The sequence below is a fragment of the Pleurodeles waltl genome, chromosome 5 (genome assembly GCF_031143425.1).
Source record: "Pleurodeles waltl isolate 20211129_DDA chromosome 5, aPleWal1.hap1.20221129, whole genome shotgun sequence".
NCBI classification, from domain to species: Eukaryota; Metazoa; Chordata; class Amphibia; order Caudata; family Salamandridae; genus Pleurodeles; species Pleurodeles waltl.
This window is the reverse complement of record NC_090444.1, coordinates 404,295,225-404,320,496: the sequence shown is the minus strand read 5'-3', so window position 1 is coordinate 404,320,496 and position 25,272 is coordinate 404,295,225. Positions and strand designations below refer to the sequence as shown.

At 42.1% G+C, this 25,272-nt stretch overlaps 1 protein-coding gene across 1 annotated transcript in view; it reads right to left on the bottom strand.

The window, feature by feature from the left end:
* The window catches only part of FERMT1 (FERM domain containing kindlin 1), a 219,813-nt gene that overhangs the window by 20,837 nt on the left and 173,704 nt on the right, over positions 1–25,272 (bottom strand). Inside the window, exons 12-13 of the mRNA XM_069234152.1 lie at positions 19,753–19,974; positions 4,338–4,462 (exon numbers count right to left, since the gene is read on the bottom strand). Coding sequence (XP_069090253.1) covers positions 4,338–4,462; positions 19,753–19,974 — 347 coding nt within the window. The remainder of the gene's footprint in view (positions 1–4,337; positions 4,463–19,752; positions 19,975–25,272) is intronic.

The window sequence follows — 25,272 nt, the reverse complement described above, 5'->3', positions numbered from 1 at the left end:
TCCAATATATGCTGCTCAACTGTACAACATTCCAGTCTACACCACTCCATTGTATGCTACTACACTATTTGCCAATACACTCTACACTATTCCACTGTACTGAACTCCACTGTACTACACTTCATTCTGTGCAATTTCATCCTGTGCCACTCCATGTCAATCTAATATATGTTATTCCACTGTACACCACTACACTCTGTCTCACTACACTCTACCCCACTACACTGTATGCCGCACCACAACAATCCACAATATGGCTACTCTATCCTACTGCACTCTACACTATTCCACTGTACGACACTCCATTCTACGCCACTCTACTGTACGCTATTTCGCTATATGCAACTCTAATCTATGTCAATGTACTGTACACTAGTAACACTCAACGCTATTCCACTCTCCACTACTCCCCTGTATGCTACTTCAGTGTATGCCACACCACTCTACACCACCCCACTCTACGCCAATACACTCTATGCTATTCTGGCTCCACTCTAGAAGGGGCACTCTATACTACTCCCCATTACACTGTATGCCACTACAGTCTACCCCACTACACCATACTCCACTTCACTCTACAACACTCCATTATACAGTATTCCACTCTACAACACTCCACTCTATGCCATACCACTTTATGGTGCTCCAATCTATGCCATTCCACTGCCCACCACTACACTGTACCTCACTCTACTCTATGTCACTCTACTGTACGGCACTCCATAGTAATGCGTTTCCACTCTACACCACTCCACTCTACCCCACTTAAGTGTACAGTATTTCACTGTATGTCACTCCAGTGTACGCCACTCTACTCTATGCCACTCCACACTATTCTAGTCTACACCACTACACTGTACCTCACTCCACTCTATGCCAGTCACGGCTAGACCATTACACAATATACTATTTCACTCTATGCTATTGCACTGTACACCACTCCACTGGATGCTATTCCACTGTACACCAATCTGCTCTAACACACTACTGTATGATACTGAACTGTACACCACTAGACCGTACGTCAAACCACTCTACAGTATTCCACTGTGTTCAACACCACTATATAGCACTCCACTCTATGCTATTCCACTATATACCACTCCATTGTACACCACTCCACTGTACACCACTTTACTCTATCCCACTTCAATCTACCCCACTCTACCCCACCTTACACCACTCAACATTAGTCCCCTCTATGATGATCCACTCTAAACTATTCTATTGTATGCAACACCACTGTAAGCTATTCCAGTCTATACCACTATACTCTATGACACTCCAGTGTACGACACTCCAGTGTACGACACTCCAGTGTACGACACTCCACTACACACTATTCCACTCTACACCACTCCACTCTATGCTACGCTATTGTATGGCACTCCACTGTACTCACTCCATGCCACTCCACTGTACGCCGCTCCACTCTACACTGCTCCACTGTATGTTATCTCACTCTACCTCACTCCATTCTATGCCACTCCACTCTTTGCCACTCCACTGTACGCTATTCTATTGTACATCACTCCACTCTACACCACTCCACTCCAGACTACTACACTACACTACACAGCAATCTATGCCACTACACTGTACTAAACTGTGGAACACTCCACTCTACACCGCTCCACTGTACCACAAACCACTCTACTCCACTATATGTCACTATACTGTACAACAGTACACTTTACAACAGTCTACTATACTGTACAGTACCACACTCCACTTAATAACACTCCACCACAGTAAACTGTATGATTAAAAAGAAATGTTTCAGAAAAATAAACACAATTTTACATTCAATAAATAAAGGTTAAACCTTTGTTACAGTTAGAAAAGTGTATTCATCCCTTCAATACACACCAAACTTAAAAAACACAAACATTAGAAATTCTTCAGGTACAGTCATACATTAAATTTATAATTTATGCACCACCTTTAAACTAATATAACTTTATTTAGTCTTATTTATTCTAGTGTGGCTACCATGATGAGTACACTGTGTATGGATGTGTGCAAGTCATAATATTAAGTTATAATAATTTGAAGGCTGAATTTACTAACCTTTTAAGCAATGCACTGTAGCAAGGCAACTTGTTGAGCATCGTGAAAGTCAGAGAACAGAAATGTGCCACATGTACTCTCATAGCACTGGTGCAATTCAGGCAGCCTAGCGCCAACCCAGGCAACTTTGTACCATGGAGCAAGAGTGTCTGCATTACAAGGAGAATTGTTTTTGTGCAGGAAGTGATTATCCTCTTCTAGGCAAAATACCTACCACCCATCATAACTTATGTTCTAGATTGTGTGTCCCCAGCTAAGAAGAACTCTCAAGGACCAAACCAACGTCATCTTCTGGTCAGTCTACCTGTTCTTGCAGTACATTTGTATATACACACACACCTCTCCCTACACACACACACACATAAACACACAATATCAAGGACATAGTAATCTGTGACAGCCAGTTTTTACTTATTCTTGGAGTAACACAAGTGCTTGAGGTGACCGGAGTGGGCTCAAGCATCAGTACTATCCATGCAGCTAACCAAGGTGATGGTTCTTCAATTCCTGTCACAGAGGATGGGATGATGTTTATAGGAGGCCTGACTATGGTCCTATTGGCTGTGCTAGTAACCTTTTCCTAAATGGGAACTCCAGTACTCAATTGGTTTAGCTCTCAGTGCAAACACTGGAAGGGAATCCATGAAGACCTAGTCACCTTGATTGTTATACACACATAAATTGTGTTGTAGGCAAATGAAGACCAGCTAGCACGGTGGTTCAGGCTCCAGTGTTAGGTGCACTTTGAAATTTCCTTTGGTATAGCTCCCACCTACTTTTTAGCTCTCGAAGTGGCTCTGTCAAAAATAAGGGATCACTCAAATTGGATTGCCAGGCCTCTTTTGCTTCCTGAGCATGAACTGTAGTGGATTTGGCATGGTGAAATATGTCAAGCCACCAATGAGCAGCTATAACAATGCTCTGTGGGGAACACAGAATCACAGGGTAACCAGTCTTTCAATGGATACACTCACACTAGGGCACTACAGGCTCAAAACTTTCAGGTCACTTCCAGGGGAGGGCCTTAAAAAGAATGACATTTCTTATAAGTTGTCAGCAAATAAAGCGGTTGAGGCAAGAGAATATTAAAGCTAATGTCTTGTTGACAGAAAAGGCATGAAAAAGAGAACGTCTGGACCACGCCCACCTCAACTGGAGCTTGGGAGAAAAAGACTAATTGTTGAGAGCCATCCGGTACTTATCTGACAGAATGCGCCTGAAGGAAAGGAGGACTAAGGCCCATATTTATAGTTTTTGGTGCAAAACTGCACTAATGCAGTTTTGCATCAAAAACTTTACCACCGGCTTGCGCCATTCTCAGACTCATGCCGGGTGTCTCATTTATAGAACATTGAAAGCCGGCGGTAAGGCCTGGCTAGCGTACTGAAAAACGCTAGCTGGGTTTCGGTGGCGGTAGAGGAGGAGGTTGTGCCTCAAAAAATTATGCTAACCAGACTAGAGCCATTTCCTGGCGCACAACCACCAAAAACATGACTCCTGTCTTAGGAAGAAAGACAGGAGCCGGGCCCACCACCCCAATGGCCAGCACAGGGGACAAGTTCCCATGGGCATGGCCATTGCACCCTGTGCAATGCAGGGGTGCTCACGTTAGGGCCCCCGTTGGCACTTTAAAAAATAATGAAAAAATACTTACCTATACTTACCCTACTTACCTGGGATGGGCTCCCCCATCCTCTGGTGACCCTCTGGTGTCGGTGGGTGTGTTCCTGGAGCTTGGGGTAACACCTGTGGACCCATTCCATGTTATCTAAACATGAAAATGGGTCCACAGGTCCCCTAACACCTGGTCTGACCCAGGCATTAAATAATGGTGCTAAGCAAGCTTAGCTCCATTATTTAGCCCTGCCTCCCACCCATACCTCATTTTAGCATGGCGCTAAATATGGCGCTATGGGGATAGCAAATTTTTTGGATGGGAGCTCCTACTTTGCATCTCATTGACGCAAGGTAGGTTCACGCATTGAAAAAATTGTGCAAACGCCAAAATTTTGACATTAGACGTGTCTAGCGTCAGAATATAAACATGGCGATACATTTGCGCCAAATTTGCGTAAAAAATGACGCAAATTCGGCACAAACAGAGTATAAATATGGGCCTAAATGTATTAGTATATCCAGATGGATACAGAAGCAAAGGCATATAAAAGATTAAAGATGAGAATTAACGCTTTAAGAGAAATTGCATGAAATAAACTTTTTATAGAAATGGCCTCTGTAAAACTTGTGCATTTTTCAGTCATAGTTACCTTACAGTATAGTATGTTAAACCGAACTCTGGCAGTGACTGCCATGCCTGGATAAAACGTAATTTTGCTTCAACGAGCGGCAGGTGTGCCACATTTTGGTGCGCTTCCAGAATACGAGCAGCCAACTGTAAAACAACACAAATGTTATAGAATTATGTACTACTGGCTACACAAACACTGTCTGCCTCACATAAATGCCCAAAACATTTCCGGATTAAATATATGCACTGTATGGAATTATTAGAATGTGACAACCACCTTTTCCATGAACATTATATGCAACACTTCACAAAATACATGCTATTTTTTTCTAAACACTGAAACACTGGCAGGCTGATTTGCGACCGCCCTTTTGAGTGGGAGCATTACTAAACAGAGACATGTACTTTATTAAATACAATGCATTAATTTTCTGGGAAAAGAGATACACCCAAGAAGACCGATCAAGGTGATAATAAGCCTAAAGGTAGGTCTACTGTACCTGGAATTACAGGTCATTCCACTGGGTCCATGGGTGATTTCTCCCTGTATCTCTGACTGACATATGATCTCTTCTTTGATTTATCAAGGAAGTGAATAAAGGGCGAGCGAGGTCCAGGTAGAAAGGGTATGGTAATAGAAGGAATTCAGTAGGCAAATTTAGTTGCCTGAAATCAATATTCCAGAAAATGGATGTCATAAGGGGTGTTGGTAGTCTTTGGGAAATGCTAAGTGTGGTGCTATGACGGCTTAAAATTTGCCCTAGTAAGATAAGAATCCCCCTGATAAATTACAACATGGTCCTAGCGAACCTGGTACCATTTGTGAATCAAGAGGGAATTTCTGACTGTCGGGGTTAGAGAAGCTGAGAAGAGCTCCAATTCATTGAACATGTCTAACAAGAGCTAGGAAAGACAGCTTCCTGCTCTACAGTTAGAAACAGTTGCGCACTGCAAATGTGAACTACCTGTCTGCCAGCTTCCAATGTCTGGAACCTAGGTGGTTTAGTGTCAAATGAGTCCCAGAAAATACAGAGACCTACAAAGGAAAATGCTTGAAAGTGAAATACATCTACTCTAAGACCTATGCCTACAAGTGCCAGAAACACACTTTTCTACGCCGCCGCGTAGTGTAGCCACACAAGCATTTCCACGCTTGCCTGAACCACGCAAATATATGGGTAAGGCACCATGCATGTGTGTGGTCCAGGCACACAGTGGGAACAGCCAGGAGAAAAATGCCCCGGTAAGTGTGGCTGGGGAGGGTGGGGGGATTTTTAAGGACAGTGCAGGGTAGGCTTTAGAGTTCAGTGTGGGGACGTTTTAGGACAGGGTGGGTAGGTTTTAGGGTTCAGGGTGGGGGGGTTGGGGTAGTTTTTAGGACAGGGTGAGGTAGATTTTAGGGTTTGGGCAGTGGTGGGGAGTCAGGGTACTTTTTAGGACAGGGCAGGGTAGGTTTAAGAACAGGGCGAGGTAGCATTTAGGGCAGACAGTCAGGGTAGTTTTTAGGACAGGATAGGTAAGGGTGGGTAGTTTTTAGGACCAGGTAGGTTTTAGGATTTAGGGCAGGGGGTGGTCAGGGTAGTTTTTAGGACAGGATTCTAGATTCTAGAACAGGGTAGGTTTTTAGAGTTTTTGGGTTTAGGGTGGAGGTTGGAGTAGTTTTTAGGACAGGGTGGGGCAGTTTTTAGGATATGATAGGTTTTAGGATTTAGGGCAGGGGCATGGGGCCCAGGTCGTTTTTAAGACAGGGCTTGGTAGCTTTTAGGGTTTAGGGCATGGGCAGGAAGTCGGGGGTAGTTTTTAGGATAGGGTAGATTTTATGGTGTAGGGCACGGGCGAGGGGGCGGGAGGGGTTGTATCACACAACCACACATGGCGTTACCAAATATACCTTTACTCAGCATGCTTTTACAACAAAATTCCTGGTAAAGGCATGTGTGGTAAAGATGTGGTTGTGGTTCTGATCGCATTGTTAAGCCATCCGTGGTTCTGCCATGTGTGGTTCTGTCACACAACCTGCAAGTGGAAAAGAAGACTGAGTGGTCCATTGCTATCTCTTTGTCCATTGCTTAAATGGTGCATATTCATAGGGGTACTTTTTAGGACAGGGCTAGGTAGGTTTTAGGACAGGGAGGGGTAGCTTTAGGAAACTGCCTAAATTAGTAGTATTCAAAGTTGTCAAGCAATCATGAGCAGTTCCGGTGGATACCCGTGAGATGTATCCAAAGGTATGCCATCAGGACCAGTGGTAAAGCCTTACTGCCTAATAGCTATGAGTGGCCCATCTAAGTGCTGGGCGAAAAGTTTTCAACACCTGCCCAGAAAAAAACAACCTGCCTAGTTTTCACATGTGCTTCAACCTAAATTAAGCATTAGCCTTCAGTACAGTTCCTTGTCAATAGGACTGAGTGGCAAAAAAATGTGCCAGTCCTAAGACAACTTTTTTTGCTAGAACAAACCCCATGCCCCATACAACTGTGTGCACTTGCAAGTATCCACAGTATCACTTCAAGACTTTCTGACTTTTAACCATTTCCTATTGGCTATCATAGGTTTACATACATTTCTATAGTAATGATTATTCCCTTTAACTTTTTTGTAAAAACAATTACGGCTGTTCTCCTTTTTACTCTATAGGTTGTCTTTATACATTTTGCTATAGTTGGGTAGAATTTTTCATATCTGTGAACTTGGTTTGGAACTTATATTTATTATTCTTTTATTATTTCTGGATGTCATAATACTATACAGTACATGAGGCAAGCAAAATAATTTGGGGGGTGGGATGAAGGGTAAAACAACACAAACATCATTAAGGTGAGGAGTAAAACAACACAAACATCATTAACAAATGTATCAGTAACTACAAGTTACTTGCTGTGGACAGATTTTCCATAATTGGTATAACTATATTCATACAATTCACTTTCTTCATTTAACCACCTTTTCAATAAAATACTAAAATGGTTTTCCATGTTTATTTCCATAAGAATATTATGCCATATTGTTAGAGTGCACTTTTGGTGGAGGGTTGTCCCATTTGGATCCCTTCTAGGAAGGCTGATAAATAAATTGTCAATGTCTCTCTAGGTTAATTACTGCCTTTCCATGACACCAAGGTGTGAAAAACTGTGTTATTGGTTGACCAGGGTGTGGGCCCTGATCAAGCAGCAAACACCATCCTTGTCAGGGTGAGGCACAAACCAACCCTAAATTAACCTGTGCTCAATCCGACAGTAGGTTGGCACAGATCAGTCAGGCTTAACATAGAGGCAATGTCTAAAGTATTTCTCTAAAGTATTTTGTGCAGCACTTCAAACAGTAATAAAGTGAGAACACCACACAAAATGGATCCCACATCAGGTTAGAAAGACAGAACTTTATTCAATAAATAAAACAAGACCAAAACAACAAATTCCAATCAGTAGAATTGGAGATATGCAATTTTAAAGATTTGAATATTTTAGTGAAAATAGTGCCAAAAAGCAAAAAGCACCAACTGTGGATATCTGGTTGTACCAGACGAGGATAAAATCACAAGTTCAGGCTGACCAAGATGGAGCACAGGCTGGCCACAGGGATCCAGTCAGGTCACCTGAACAGAATACCTTAAATCTTGGTTTGTTGAGCATTGCGGAGATCCATGTCGAAGATGTGTCATGCAGTCGAAGCAATGCATCAGTTCCAAGATGCAGCAAGGCTGTGATGTAAGGGCCTGCGTCATCCTCTAGGATCCTGTTGATGGGGCTTGCAATGCAAAGTTTGGCTTCAAGGACTTGGCACATAGTTGGGGCAATGCGTTGGTTCCAAGGAGCTGCGAAGCGGAGTCCAGCATGGTCATCAAGGCTGCCATTGATGAGAGATGTGAGGGCCTGCTCGGATAATGTGCTGCGGGGTTCTGATGGGATTGTGAAAGCGATGCAGGTCTTTGCGACAAGTCCAATCCACACAGCAGCAGTGATGAACTGGTTCTGCTCAGATTTGTGCCGTGCAGCAGAGGAGATAAGTACTTCCACTGGCTACATAGAGGCTGAAAGAGCACCAAAAGTCCTTTCAAGGGTCCAGGACTGGGGTAGCACCACTTGGGAGGGTAGATTCACAGATGGCAGAGCCCAGATGCAGCAGCAAGGTTGTTGGAAGCCTGTCCCTGAGGCTTAAGATTGGGAGGCCAGCCAACTAGCCCTTGGAGTCACTCTTGGTTGTGGATCCAAGAGGTGCACATCTGGTCCTTCTCACCCAGACAAGAGGGCAGCAGGGCAGTACAGCAGGGCAGCAGTACAGCAGAGTGGCAGAGTGGCAGTCCTTTCAGCAGCACAGCAGTCCTGACAAAGTATCCACAGGTCTAGAAGTCTACTGAAGAGTTGGTGTCTGAGGTCCAGTATTCATACCCAATTGTACCTTTGAAGTGGGAGAAGCTTCTAGAGGCATGCCTTTGAAATTCACAGGTGCCCAATACTTCCTGGTCCTGGCTCTAGACTAACTACATGGGGTATGCATCCATTTTGTGGAGGCAGGAAACAGCCTAAACAAGTGTAAGTGGGGCTGTGCCCTGCTCCTCCCTGCCATCCTGGCAGTGAAGGTCCATCCAGTCACTCCTAAGCTCTCCATTTTGTGTAGTTGTCTAAGACGAATACACAAAACCCAACTGACCAATACACCCAGTCATGTGACCAACAGACAGGCTACAGGCACGAAACAGCTAAGGCAAGAAAATGCCAACTTTCTAAAAGTGGCATTTTCAAAATTGTAATTTGAATTCCGACTTCACCACAAGTTAGGATTTTTCATTACAATTTCAGAGACACCAAACATGATCAAGGAACCTACTCCCATTCGGAAATCACACTGATAAAATGTAATAAGGTAACTTCAATGTTATCCTATGGAAGAGGTAGGCCTTGCAGTAGTGAAAAACAAGCGTAAGAGTTTTTCACTAACAGGACATGTAAAAACTTCGAAGTAAACGTCCTACTTTTCAAATAAATTGCCCCCTGCCTGCTGGGCTGTTCAAAGCGTACCCTACGGGTGACTTATATGTATTAAAAAGGAAGGGTTGGGACAGGCAAAAGGTTTACATTGCCAGATTATTTCAAGGCTTCACACACAGGCTGCAAAGGCAGACCTGAGTCATGTATAAAGTCCTACTTAAAAGGATAGCACAATCCATGCTGCAGGCCCAGTAGTAGTATTTAATTTACCAGCCCTGGCCACATGCCGTGCCACCTTACTAGGGACTCACAAGTAAATTAAACATACTAATTGGAGATGAGCCAGTTCTACCATGGTTTAAGGAGAGAGCACAAGCACTTTAGCACTGGCTAGCAGTGGGAGAGTGTGCAGACTTTTAAGGCCAGCAAAATGAAGTCAGCAAATATAGTAAGTCTGAAGGCAAAAAGTTAGGGGAAAACACTCCAAGGATGCCAGGTCTAAGTCCTGGGTATTCATTCTTTCTTCTTCTAACCAATATACTTTAATAATTCAGCTGACATGTAGTAACTGTAACTATCTGACACATTTATTCCTATTAACTGGTCAGAGTATGTAATTTAACCTTGCGTGCATGCCTAAGCCATTTTCATGACCAATGCCGGAAAAAGAATGTAGTGCCCGGAGCATATGGTAAATTCCTAAAGGCACAGAGTCACTTGGAGGCTATGAACTTTTCTTATGTTCAAAATATCTCATTAAGGGTTTTTAGCAAAAAACAGACATACAAATAATGGTATTGGAAAGAATGTAGGAAATGTAGACAAGAAAATAATCGAACAGTTTTAAGATACATATATCAATTAATAATACAAGATATTGTACATGAAAAACAAAAAAACTAAAATCGAGCAAAAAACAGTGATATAAATAAAATAAAAATCTATCATAATATCAAGCAAACAATACAGAATTTAGGATTAGTTAACAACATTGAGAAATATTTAGTGGATTCCAAAACAAATGAGATCTTGGTGAAATCCTGAGATACCTACTAATAGAAACTATTTTCCCCATCCATAAAATGTGATCCAAGCCTACCATGCATGAACAGAAAATATCTGAGAATCCTTCTGTTTAGATACAATTGATTTGATAGCTGATGAAACCAGAAAGTCAAATGGCTTTTGTGCATTTGATAGAGAAATAGAAAAGGCAAATACTTTACAAATAATAATAATGGCAAAAGAAACAGTGTCAAAGATATTAATTATATTCAGCATTCTATATCACACCTCTTACCAAAATTGAAATACAATAGGATAGTAGCCTTAACGCCTCTTGCTGGAACACCTAGATTTTGTGTTAGTGGGAAAACTGGCGGAAAAGCCTTAGACACCAGCCCTCCTGGAGCGGGTCTGAAGAGCCCCCCCCTTTCTTAGGTTAATCCAATGTGAAGTGTTTTGTAAAGCACAAGTGCAGGAAGTGAAGTTAAGGACTCAGCAGTGTAGGGTATAGGAGCTTCTGCAGCAGTGTATAATTAGATAGAAGTCCTTTTTATTTTTTACAAAGTTAAGTGTGTCAGGTTCTGGCCATTCGGCCAATGAACTGCTGCAGAACATGAGCTAAGTTCCATTTGTTAGAGATGTTTACCTATAACTGTCAACCTTGGTTTTGAAATTAGGACAATGTTTTTTTAAACAAGCCTACAGACAGTCCTGCATTATCCTACTATTTTTGGTGGAGCTGGGGAGGGAGCTTGTTGGGAGGTGAAACCTTGCTATCTGAACAGCAAGAGAATTACCAACAAGTATGAGACCACTGTAGGGTTCTAAGACACATTTCTAACAGCTTGTGTTGGACATTGTAGTTGACAAGCAGCATCACAAAAACATCTTTGCTGATGAGAAATGGGGATGGGGTCTAACCTGGCCGCAATGGACCTAGGTCTATGCTTAATGTTGTGACATGTATTGTTGATAGCGCTGCCAGTGGCAAGAGTAGGATGGCCCTGTTGTCCTATGCAAAGTCTCATAGCATATAATGTGATAACATAGGATTGATGTCAACATTAGTCATGTGTTGTGTTTTAATTTCTCCAAATTATTGTGCATTTAGTAATTTTTTAAAGCCTGAGGAAGTCCCACCTCTAATCTGCTTTAGAATATTAGCAGGAGTGTTGGTGTCTGCTGTTGCATGGAAAACGTCTAATCTCGTTGCAAGGTAAAGTTGACACTTTGGGGGTCATTCTTACCTTGGCGGGCGGCAGAGGCCGCCCGCCAAAGTACCCCCGCCAGAACACCGCACCGCGGTCGTCAGACCGCTGCGGTGATTCTGGGTTTTCCACTGGGCTGGCGGGCGACCGCCGAAAGGCTGCCCGCCAGCCCAGTGGAAAACAACCTTCCCACGAGGACGCCAGCGCTGAATGGAGCTGGCGGAGTGGGAAGGTGCGACGGGTGCAGTTGCACCCGTCGCGAATTTCACTGTCTGCAATGCAGACAGTGAAATTCAAAGTGGGGCCCTCTTACGGGGGCCCCTGCAGTGCCCATGCCATTGGCATGGGCACTGCAGGGGCCCCCAGGGGCCCCACGACACCCCATACCGCCATCGGAACAGGATGGCGGTATGGGGTGTCAGAATCCCCATGGCGGCGCAGCAAGCTGCGCCGCCATGGAGGATTCTTTTGGGCAGCGGAAAACCGGCGGGAGACCGCCGGTTTTCCACTTCGGACCGTGGCCAAACCGCCGCGGTCAGAATGCCCTGCGGGGCACCGCCAGCCTGTTGGCGGTGCTCCCGCCAACCCTGGCCCCGGCGGTCAGAATGACCCCCTTTATGTCCAAAGTGGTTTTGGTTATTCTGTAGGTCTCCTCACAAAATGTCAGACATCAATCTCACAGGTTTTTGTGGCACTTCACACACTATTGTCAATAATGTGGTCTAGTGGTGGACAGTTTGGTGTGGCCAGGCCACCTCTAGAGAATCAGACTGGAGTCATTATTTGTGCAGCACGTTTATTTATTTCTCATTGCTGTTTGACTCCTGTTCTTCCCACCACCGTGAATTCACGTGTACAATGAGTAATTCACATTCACTGTCCTCTCTCTGTATTTAACTTTCAACACAGTTCATGACGGTTTGCTCTTCTTTCATTGATAGATGTCCCGACAATACATAGAGAAAACTGGGATAACAAATATTTAGCGGTTAACATGGCACTACTAAAGTATCTTAAAAGCACAGTTCAACAGTTTTTTAATCACGGCAGAGTATTTACAAATCATGGATTTTAGTATAAAGATGTGCGCATCATAGTATATTTGAAAATGCAATGAATTGTTCTCACAAGGTTTTTAGATGATGTTGGTTTCTGTCATGTTGTATAATAATAGCCAATTACGTACCTCATAAATCTATGAATTAGAGCCATCATGCCTTCATTGTGAGTGGATTTTTATGAATCCATAACTTTTCGATTTGCAATCTGGCCAAAAGCATTGCTGCAAACATAATGCCCTCCAGTCTTGATTGAGTGGATTCTGAGAAACCTAAACAAATCAATTTAAGACTATGGGTGATTGTGATACCTAAAAGTTTACCCAGCTCCATGAAGTCCTGCTGCCAATATTCGTCAATTTGGTGGCAACTGATGAGTTTATAGCTGCAACTGTGTATTTATGACCGGACATCAAAAAACATGTTGAATTCCTACAGAGGCCCCACTGATGCAGACATTTCCATGCAAAATATATATATGAATTTGGAGTTGTGGATTTTAAAACTAGATATGTTTAGCATATGATGACTCAGAGAAATAGCCTGCTCTCTCTCTTTGAGACTTGGTAGGTTACATGACTGTTTCTAACCCTTAATTAGCTAAGTGCTGTTTCTCTTGTAGCAGTGAGTACACAGTACCAGTGATACTGTTGTGATTGAGAGAGGCTAGCTATTCAGTATATTTAATGGGCCTCAGAGCCCATTGATTTCTCTATGAAGTAGTCATGAGCTGTAGCTATTTTGAAAACCCTCTACATGGAATGTGATATATTGATAACAATGTGACGAAAGAGTAAAAAAATATGCCCTGGGTGTAAATGACTGAAGGTTTGAGGGTGTGTACTGGACCCAGCTTGGTCTGAACCATCAAGAGAAAAACAAAATCAGGGAAATCTGGGTTGTGTCAAAAAGAAGCATAATAATTATTTTTGGGAATCTGTAATTTAGTGCATTCAGCTGACCTTATCTGTGCATTTACTAATAGTGTTTTAAATCTTATTTTCTTAAAATACTGGTTCAAAGACTCCATGTGCCAGAGCCAAATCTTCATATAGATCACCAAGAGTGCATGTACTTAAAGAAATACCTCAACCTGGGATAGTCTGGTAGAGAAGCAGGACCAATAGTATTATTTTAGACGAGGTAGAGCCCATCCATCCTTCCCCGATGTGGCATCTGTGTGATTACCCTTCTTACATTTCTACATTGCTAAATAGGGGCCATTCCCTATCTAATGTTGTTCTTTATATAGGTGTTTGTAGTAGTATAAATAGGATTCAGATTTCTGCTTCCACTAGTTTACTAAGGAGGAATCAAAATAAAATCATAAGATCAGCAAAGAAGCAACCTGGAAATTGTAAAATTCAACATGACCTAAGAATTATTAATAATATATATCAGAAGTCACTTTGGGGAGAAAAATCCTTGAAAGGGCATAGTTTTTGGGCTAAAGCACTGTCCCTGAGTGAAAAGAGTAATTAATGGGTTTTTGGGAAATGGTGAATGGTATACCCATGGCTTGAATAGGGCCCCACTATCTATAATGTGTTCTAATATAGCGGAACCAGTGTGCATTGATTATTTAACCAAGCAGTACTAAGTTATGGAAGTGAAGCAGTATGAGGAAGAGATACAATTTTTTTTAATGTAATCATTACAAAAATTCTCAATGCCCTCTTCCATTTCCCATGTAATACCTCCCAAGCACAGAAAAGGCTTGAATTTGGGTACTCGAATTAAAGTATAACAAGAAAAGGGGTTATAATAAAGTATGGAAGAATTTGCAGTTAACCACCGGATACTGGCTTTGTCAAGCAGTTTGGGAAGAAGTCAGCGCAAATACATCAACACTGTGTAGGCCGTATCTGAATCAGGCACTGAAGACTTGAGTGTTCGATTACTCTGGGAAAGTAGCATCCCTTATGATACTCTCAAAAAAACTATTGATGAAGAACGTTCTTTAATAACTGATAAGGGGTTTTTCAGTTAGATCCTATTCATGGATGGTAATAAATGAGTATAGAATTCTTAAACCTCAGCTCTACCTGGAGCGCGGGTGGACAAGGAAGGAAAAGGGCTTATTTATTAGATATTTTTGGGGTCTTCTTGGTTACGGGACTCAAACAAGACTTTGTGTAGGTTGTGTGTCTCGGGAATGAAAATATTACCCATATGATTTGTCTTTGTAGAGGTCTACTAAGTGAGAGAAAGACCCTGCTTAAGGTAGCTTTTAATCTGAGAGGTATTTACACATGTAGACAAGCAGTGATCCCTAGTTTTTAAAACAAAAGATACTATTTTAAACTCCAAGACACAAGGTTTTTGCAACGGTGTCAGAAAACCTGCATGATTGTGAAAACAGTATGATTGATGGGGTTGTAGGGTGAAAGTGGTGGGAATCCAGTACCTTCTGCTGATATAAGAAAAGAATAAGACAATTGTTATGTGTATATTCTTTTAATGTAGTAAAGCAGATTGTGGGGGAAGTACTTTTTATTATAGGCATTGAGCAGCCAGTATTTTAAGTATGTTGGTACTTTTCTAGTTAGGTGATATAGCTTGTGCAAAATGTTGTACGTCATCATATGTTTAGGGTATATAAGTACAGGTACTTGAGTAATATTTAGGCACTATAATATCTGTCACTTTTTACTTTTAGTACTGTAGGTAATGCAAAAATATATATATATTTTGATTGTATATTATGTGTGTTTTTTATGAATTTTAATATTGATGTAATGGTTTTTTTTAACTATGTACTTCTAAATAAATAAATACATAAATATTAAAGAGTTAATACTAAAGAGTCATCATTGTCAAAGTATTTACACAATTATTCTGGCAGTGGCGTTCAGCCTGATCCCACACTTTTTTCTTGATCAGCATTTTGATTGTATGTAGCTGATTTAACATTTGTTCTGGGATTGAGGGGTCCTTTTTAAGCTTAGTGAAAGTATGTGATCAAATTCCAATCTTTAGAGCCTTTATCTGAGTTCTTGACATCTAGCATTTTTGGTTTTTATCTCTGTTTACGGCATATGTCATGGTAGAGCATCTAACAACGGCTTTCATACAGTCCCATACCATGCTGGGCGAGGCAGCATGGGTATTACCATCTATATTATCTTCAAGGATTTTGGATATGTATGTACAATAATTTGAATAATTAAAAGGACTTGATCAAATGTCAGTATGTAGGATTACTCCAAAAATGAGAGGAGGCTCTTTTGATAGTTATTGTAAGTGAGTTGTGAACAGAGGTAGTACATGGATGAAGAGCAAAAGGCATGTTAGAATCAAGACATTGTGATAGAAAGAACACGTGAATCTGAGAACACGATTTATGAGTAACTGAGTAGAAAGTGTAGCCTGATTCGAGAGAGGGGGCATGTGCCAGCCATCTATCATACCATAGGAGTTCCACATAATGAGAAGGGTGGCTCTTGATTGCCATATGAAGATTAGTTAAACAACACTGGGGTCTAAAGTGAGAATTATATCACCACAAATCCCTATAGGAAAATGCTATCCCATGAGCTAAAGCAATAATTGTTTAAAAATAGTGGGATCATCATGATTAGCTGCCTATATACTGCGTATTGTAAGTGATATTATCTCTCTGACAACCCGACTAATAAGCTAGCATCCAGAGGAGTTGCAGTTAGATTTTGTGATTTGCAATGTATTGTTTTTTGTGAGACGTACTCCCCCATGTAACAGCCTCCTATTTAGTGAGAGGTATTATCTTGTAGCCTAGCTGATTCAGTTTAGATGATTCTTGGCCCAATAAATGTGTCTCCTGTAGGTTTATTATGTCAATGACTAAAGGACCCAGTTCTTCACTAGCCAATCGGACTGTGTGATCAGAGAGCCATTAATGTTCCAAGAAGTAACCCTTATACCTTTTGAACTACCTTGCCTAACAATTCCAGTTTGTATCACTTGAGTTGTGTACATCCATTTCTAGAGTGTTGTTTGACCATCTTTACATTTTTGAATGCTTCCCCCTGTTCCTTGTGGAACATCTGGATTTCTCCACCTTCTTAATTTGGCTCTTTTGTGGTCTCCTTCCTCCCCTGCCAAACTCCATTTGAGGACATAGATATGCCCTCAGCCAAATCCCACTGGCTGCCTCTAGTGAGGACATTGGCGGGGAAGAATACAGGTGGTAGAGAAAGAAAGAAAGAAAGAAAGAAAGAAAGAAAGAAAGAAAGAAAGAGAGAGAGAAAGAGAGAGAGAAAGAGAGAAAGAGAGAAAGAAAGAAAAAGAAAGAGATCAGATCAGAGTTTTGTCTAGTTGTAGTTTTAACTCATCTAAAGTAGCATACAGGGTTAATATTCCTGCTGCAAAGGACATGTACAATGGATATCATAAAACAGCATTTTATGTGAGAAGCTCATTGGGTTACTGCTTTTGTCACAGTGACCGTTTTTGTGTCTGAGCAGTTCATAAATTATAATCTAGCACAGTGATCTATGACGTGTCAAAGAGCAGCAAGCAAAGTGCATGGTACGGGTTAGAAAGTTATCTTTTTTCAAAGTCTTTCATTAGCTTAATGTTCCTAAAAAGGGTTTGTTTAGATAGAAATACATTCTTATTCGTAAAACCAAACCTAACCACTATGTTACGTTCTGAATCCTGAGTTTGTGCTTCTCCCAACCAGGCACTCTTAAAAAAAAATGCCTACCAGTATGGATGACATAAATCCTACACCTTGTAGTCCCCTTTGTATTATGTAACATTTCTTATACACTTGTTTACACACTTACTATTCATTTTCTCTGTATTTGTGTGTGATGTAAAGTGCTCCAACATCAAACACCTGTATGAGAGGCACTATAAAACAAATTAAATACATGTGAGAGAGGGGCTATAAGGGGTACTGTTGGATGGTGACAGTGAGAGAATCGTTGAAGAGCCCCGATAAAGATTGTTGAATCGTGGTGCACTGTAAGGTTATCATTTACTATGCTTAAAAGGCTAATACAGTTAAATATATAGTTAAAAATGTGCTGCAGAATGCACCATTTCGCCCAAATGTTCTTGGGGAAAGAACTCCCCCCCCAAACCCACCTTTTAGTGTTCAGGCTTGCTCGCTGCACTTACTATGCACTGTATGAGGGCTGGTCTGACAAATTTTGCCAGGGCTGCTTTGGGTTCCTAGTCCGGCCCTGTCATCTTCAGAACCTTCATTTTGACTCCCATGCACTGCTTTTCGTCTTTCAATTTGTGCATCTTTTTCAGTCATGGAATCACCCATAAGGTCTCCCTGTGCTCTAGTAAGATCAACAATACTATTGGTTGCAGCTTCGTTTTTCGCCTCTTATTCAGAATCTTCTCCTGAGTCGGGGGAGGATTACAGAACAAGGATAACAGCTAACCACATCTTATCGGGTCCGGTGGATTGAAGACTCCCATGAGTCCCTGAAAAGTTGCCTTGCAGTGCCAGGCTCAGAAGCATGGCTTTATCCGGTGAAGCAGAGTCCATTGAGCTTGCTGCAGCAATGTCTGGTGAAAAATAAGGAACTGCAGAGGTGGTGAAAACCACAGATTTAAGTCTCCTCGCATCTGGCTCATCAAACATCATCTTCTGCCACCCCGTTAAGATTTTTAATGGTGCACGGTATGCATTGTTTTATTATCCTGTAGGTATTGACTTGGTATTCCGCTATTCAGAGCTTTTCAGGGTGATTACATCAATGTGCTGTAAGCTCCCCCTCTGTGACAAAGCCTCACGTGTGCTGTTGCTATCTTATTGCTCGTTATCATTCTGTTCAGCCTTGTACTTAGCACCTCATGACTATTCTCATATCTCTAAAGAAGCAGTTTTCTTAGTATATTATTTTTTCAGCATTGCCCAGTGACTATTGCAATCGTCACAGACTTTATGATTCCAAACTGCTTTGTAGCTCTTTAAATAGCCAGAATCAAATCTAGGTAATAACCCATCTGGTGGTTTTCAAACATTAAATTTAATAGTTCTCTGAGGGCTCTATAGATTGTCTTAATCCTTATAGTTAAGAATCCTAGCAATTACTGGTTTGGGCTCCATTCAGGACCTTGGCTTGAGCTCAAATTTGAGGTAGTCCCTCAAACAAGAAAGGTATGAGTGAGAAACGTCTGGGAGTACTGCTCAGATACAGCAAATTGATATATAGGGCTAGCCCCAAAATATCTCACTTCTGCCAGTTCTCCGCCTCTCTGTCATCAGTTCTCATTATAGTCTGTCTAAGATCTGTTGATATGTAGAAGAAACAGAGCAATGCCTGCTTCATGACAATAGAAGTCATCACATTGTTAACAAGAGTTCACAAGAGACAACACTCATGGACACGAGAAAGAAAAGTAACATATGATGAGTAACAGAGAAACCAGCATTCAACCTCTGGAAACAAGGAATAACATAAAGGGCAAGTGATAAGATAGAAACACAGACCTACACAGCCAATCAGGTGAAAAGAACAGGAAATGCTGTAATTGATGAAAGAGAAACACAGAGAAGGCACTTACGGACAGAAGTACTAATAAATCTATGAACCATAATTCTCACAACACTACACATTGGAATTTGCAGGGTATTTGGACTAGAATGCTCTAGAATCTACTGACAGTAATGTTCAGGACACTACAGACTGGCATGCTCAGGAAGTTAGTATGCTTTAAGTAGAATGATCACGATGCCTGTGATCAGAATGCTCAGAACGCTAGTAACAGGAAGGGTAGACAAACCAGAAGGAGAAAAGGCTTGAAAAGAGGAAAACACAAAATGTAAGAGTAGCTTCTGGAAATGAATGAAACAATATTGTAAATATTGGTCATTTTGAGAGGTACGTCAACTTTGCCTTGGTGGGTGCCTTAAGAAATGAGGAATTACCCTGGGAATCAGAATTTCTGCACCAGATTCCAACAGTAATACCTTAACTTTGGGCCAGTTCTCAGATGGAAAACCCACCAGGTTTTATCCAGTGAAATGCCTCGGAAAGTGGGACATAGAGGGGATGGAATAAATATGGCATTCACATTGAAATTTACAGTGAAATGTTTGACACTTGTCTGTTTCCCTGATAAGGCACAATAAAGAACAATTTCCATTCGTCTAATCATTTGCCTAATGTCCACTTTTAAAACTTTTTCTGGAATGAGACTGACAAAAGCCTACTACTTCAATGACCATGGATCACCAAATAGCAAGTTTACAAGACATGCCACTTTAAAATTTTAAAACGTTATGGCACCTGTTTAGTTTTGTATTTCTTTGCATAACGAGGTGAAACAAAGCACTCTGGTTGAAAGTCCATGCTTTCAAGGTCGGTAGATACTTCAGGAGCAGTATTACGGTTTTTCATCTTCAGGAATTGAAGAATTTTATGAACTTCAGGCCGATAGGAGCTGTCCGCCATTGTTCTGCCTTTAGATGCCAAAAGGCAGGCTGCCATCCATTTGGCGTATTGATTTTCCTGTAATTGAAGCCAGAAGAATACGATTACACCGAAACTGAAGTAGGATAGGAAGAATGGATTGAAGTGGTCTATGTTGTCACATAATAAAAAGTGTAAACACACAGTCACAATACCGATTACATGATGCTATAATTGCCTTGCGTTTTGATGTACAGGAGTAAAATTGGTTCAATTAACTGAATTAACAACCAGAGACTCACAATGATACGCAGGCTATAAGTCTGCAAACAGGAGTCACCCGTGATACTCATTTAGAATACAGAGAAGACTAAAATTACTTTTTCACATACACATCCCAAATATCACTGCTATATAATATTGTGTCGTAGCAAAAATCGTAACGCGATGGGAGAGAAAAATTTGCCTCACTCCCATTAACACACACAACAGTTACATTTTAAAATACGTTGTGAAATATCATTGATAAGCATTATTTGACACAGAATATAAGCATACAATCGGTGACTACGATCATTGTAAATACCAATGGATAAAAAACAAAAGAATGATGGAAAATCTACACTGCATTTGTGAGAAAATTACGCTGGAAGTTGGGAGCCGTGATTAAATATCCTTAAACAGTGTTGGTTTTGACCGGTACAGTTGTACTGGGCGCCATGCTCAGGGGCGCGGTTTACTGTCTGACCTCTACCTCCGGTGTCTGTATGTGAAGCACATGCTTCCTTTAAATGTCCTGGCTCACGATTTCCAGTTGCTGCTTTGATTTTGACGTTTCTTTTAACTGTTTCGTTGCTTTTGTGCAGACATCGAAAGCAGGCAGCGCTACAGTGTTTCACTACGTTGTGGGGTTGCGTTGACTTTTCACTCATCCCCTACTCTGTACAGACGATTGTGTGTTAATTGCGTGTGTGATTTGCAGACCAGCTTCTCCCATTCAACCACCTGCCCGCCCGGTAATTAAAACAAGCGGATTGTCCTAAGGCATGGGGGTTGCTGGTGGCTTTGAATTTAACTATCTGGTTTGGCTTCACGGAGTGGGCCGGCACAGGCGCTACCTTCGTCAGCAGTGGCTCAGTGACCGCTGGTCCCCACTACCCAAACATGGAAGCTCCAAGGATGATGCTGCAGGGCCCAATTCTATTTGACTGCATAGTTAGCAAGTGTATGTGTGTGGGAATGTGTTTCTGTGCGACTATTAGTGTGTTTCTTCATTACATGTTTCTTATGTGTGATTGTGTACCTGTATGCATGTCCCTGCATTGTTGCGTGTTTGTGTGTGCCGTATGCATGCGTTTGAGTGTCTGTTGTTGTTGTGTTTTAATTGTGTGTGAGTGAAGGGTCCTCCGCGAAGTGTAAGCCGTTGCAAAGTAGCAGTTTTTTTAATAGAAAAAAACAACACAAGGTCCTACAAAGATGGCACTTGTATTTGGACTAGTACAGAAGGTACAATTTGATCCAGATGCACCATCTCAATGGCTGATTTTTAATATAATATGTGTGAGTGTTTAATATAAAGCACTCCACCACCATACATTGGAATGAGTAGTGCTAGAAAATAAATTAAATTAAATGTGAGAGGGACTATGGAGAGATGAGGTGCATCCTTAGAGAGTGGTGGCGAGGGAATCTATGGAGATGGAGCAATGGGGGCACCAACAAAGATGGCCACCACTAACACCACCACGCCTGATTTATGACCAGGCTTGAGTTATTTTAAACAATTAATTGGAGGTGGGGGAAACTAGGGAAGTTAATCCCTTGGTATACTGCAGTATATTACATAACTTTTCAAATGATGTTTTTGGGCAGCTTTTACTGGGATTAACCTTCGTGCACAGAACAGGCCCTTTATAGAATTAGATAGGGAAGATTACACAATTAATACATCATTCAATTTTTTTTTTTCATCAATTGCCTTTTTTATTGTGTATGGTTGCTGACGCACGTTTGCAGCTCTGCCCTAAGAAGTGAGTTGCTTTAAAAAATGTGGGGAAAAAATAAAATAAAAAAAATAATCAGGAAACGTGTGCAGTAGTCCCTTGCATCACTGCCTACTTCCCCTGGGGAAACCCTGATCATTTCCAAGGGGGAGGTGTCCAGCATGTTACCTCCTCCTTTGAGGTGTTGGTAACAATTCAGTGCGGTCAGAAACTACTGATGCATTTCATTGCAAATTGGAAATAAAATTCTAAATCAGTCCAAAACCCCATTTGCAAGTGGAAATCTCCAAAGGGATTTAGTACATTTAAAGAAGAACATTTAGCAGTTGTAAACCTTGTGATTTTGCAAATCGCAGGGTTTGCAAATGCAAAATGGTTTTGTACATCAGGCTCCTAGTTACAGATCCCAGATGTTTTGCATAGACATAATGCGTTCCACCTAACATGTCTGACAGGCACATTAATGCTCTCATATTCACTGATAATCGGTTGACTCTAGATCACGTCACTTGACTGGTGAACACAGCTTGACAGTTTGTTACTATTTAATAGGATAAGGAGGAATGAAAAATATCTAATGTTAGGGTATTTTTGCAGAGGAGAACTTCCCATTGACAGTAATTCACTAATAGGGAGCTGTGCATATGAGGGCAATGTGGTACCCTCCACCTCATAAAACTGCCATGTTTATGGCTTTTGATCGGAACTTGAATTATTCAACATTATCACAATTAAATCATTTGAACTCAAGCATTATATGTAATACTGGGTCTATGTTCACTTGTAAAGCACAATCAGCCCTAAACAATTCAATTAGCTTATTCATTTTTTTTCAGTTGTTAGAAATGGGGTATCTGGTTGGCAGTCAGTATGCACTCTGCCCAAGCAGGAACCCTCATTATAGGGTAAGGAAGATACACACCTAGGATAAACTCTGCTCACCCTCTTGGTAGCTTGGCACAAGCAGTCAGGCCCATCTCAGAGGCAATGTGTAAAGTATTTGTACCAACACACACAGTAACACAGTGAAAACAACACAACCCAACACCAAGTGAGAAAAATAGCCAATATCTATCTGAGTAAAACAAGACAAAAACGACATAAATCCAACACACACATACAAAGTTATTAATTTTTTAAAGATTAAACTTCAATATAGTGCTTAGAAACACAAATGTTTCAATTTGGTGATATCATAGCGTTGTGACAGAGTCATTCTCAACAATCCGATGCCAATGGCGCCGGTCATGGAGTTGCACGGACCCCCAGGTACAGTACCTTGTGAAAATGAGGATACAACCCGCTGCACAGAGTCGGGGATCGAGGCGTCACTGGATCCGGTGAGACATCAGTTTCGCTGCTGCAGAGCAAAGGATTGGAGGAGTCAGTGCGAAGTGTCGGATCCTTGCACTTCCAGCGGGGTTGATATCCACGGAGTCGTGGTCAAGCCACAAGGCTGCAGACACCGCGGCGGAGTCAGGTGACAGACGTCAGTGACACAGCGCTTTGGAACTCATGGAGATGTGGAGTTCAGCGAGGCTGTGGTGGCGTGGGCTTGTGTGGTCGGTTGGGGTCGTTGCATTCCAGCGGGAACCACGGCTTCAGTTGCATTCAGAGTTGTTGGATCTGGCAGCGGCGTCAGTCCAGGTGTCGCCTGAAGTCGGTGCACTTGGATTTTCACCAACATTCACTCCCAAGAGCCCAGAAACTGGAATAGGCACCACCTGGCGAGTGAGGGTATACAGTAAGTGAACCCAGAGACTGGTATGTGAAGCCTTTGCTGTCCCTGAGACTTCTTAACAGGGGGCAAGCTCAGTCCAAGCCCTTGGAGAATCTTCGCAAGCAGGATACAAAGCAAAGTCCAGTCTTTGTCACGACTCACGTGCTGCTTGCGCCTGGAATTTGCAGATCTGGTGGCGTGAATCTTCAATGTTCGACTTTGGCCCAAAAAGGGGCGACTCTTTCTGGTAGCCACGGTGCTGTAGGCAATGGAAACACCAAGAACAGACCGTGCCCTTCAGAAAGTAGCGCCAGAGGGAAAAAACCCCTTAAAAAAGGGGAAAAAACCTCCAAACAGGAAGATTCCTGGAGAAAAACAAGAACAAACAAACAGTAATCCAAAAGGAACAAAAATCAGAAAACACAGAATGCTGAGTCCAAAACCAAAAGGCAAGGAAATCAGGAGCGAGGACACTAACTGAACAGAAAGTGTTGCAGCGCAAAGAAGGAGGAAAAACACAGCCCTTATATATCAAAAAACAGGAAGTGACCCACAGGAAGGAAAAGGACACCATCTTGCATAGGGAAAAGTAGATAGAATAGACTGGAGCAGAAACCATAGAGAATAGGGAAGGAGGAATGCTGGGAAGACAGAGGTAACCTGGGAAGGGGAAAGACATAAAGGACAGAGGAGAAAACAGCCCCAAAAAAGAAGAAAGACAGAAAAGAAGAAAGAGGAGCCCCAAACAGGTAAGAGGGGTCAGAACACCCCAACAAGACGGAGGAAGAACGCAGCGCGAGGCCCCTAGTAAGTCCTGGGGCCTCGCCGGGTGTAAGAAAGGCTCGGGGCGCGCCGCGTCTTAGAGACGCGAAGCGCGGCCCGAGCCGAACGCGCGGCTATTGCCGAACGCTCGGCTCGCGCCGCGCGGTGCGGCGCGACAGTAGGCCCCCCTCCCGAAGGCCCTGGTTTGAAAGGAAATAAACGGTGAAAGCGTTGAATCAGAAGAGGAGCGTGAACGGAAGAGGCATCTTCCCATGAACATTCACTGAGAGGATAACCCTTCCAATGAATCAGATACTGAAGTCGTTTATGAAAAAGACGAGAGTCACAAATTTCCTGCACTTCATATTCAGGAGCATCATCCACAAGGACAGGAGGTGGACAAGGAAACTGACGTGAGTAAGGATCAGGCACATAAGGTTTAAGCTGAGAAACATGAAAAACCGGATGGATCTTCCATGTATGGGGTAAGTGAAGACGGACAGTGACAGGATTGACCAACTGGAGAATACGGAAAGGCCCATAGTAACGAGGTGTGAATTTGTTTTGAGAGAGACGTGAGGGCAAGAATTTGGAGGAGAGCCAGACTTTATCTTGCAGAAGATAATTTGGATTGGTTGTACGTCTCTTGTCTGCAGCCTTCTTCATATACCTCTTGGTATGTAACAAATTAGATCGAATTAGTTTATGGAGTTGGAGAAGGCGTTTGGAGAAATAGTTAATAGCAGGTAGAGGAGAGTTAGATTGTGGAGAAGTAGGGAAAGAGGTAGGATGAAGACCATAGGAACAGAAAAAGGGGGTGACCTTGGAGGCACTATGGACTGAGTTATTGTAGGAAAACTCGGCTAAAGAGAGGTAAGTGCTCCAGTTACTTTGGGTAGAATTGCAAAAGCA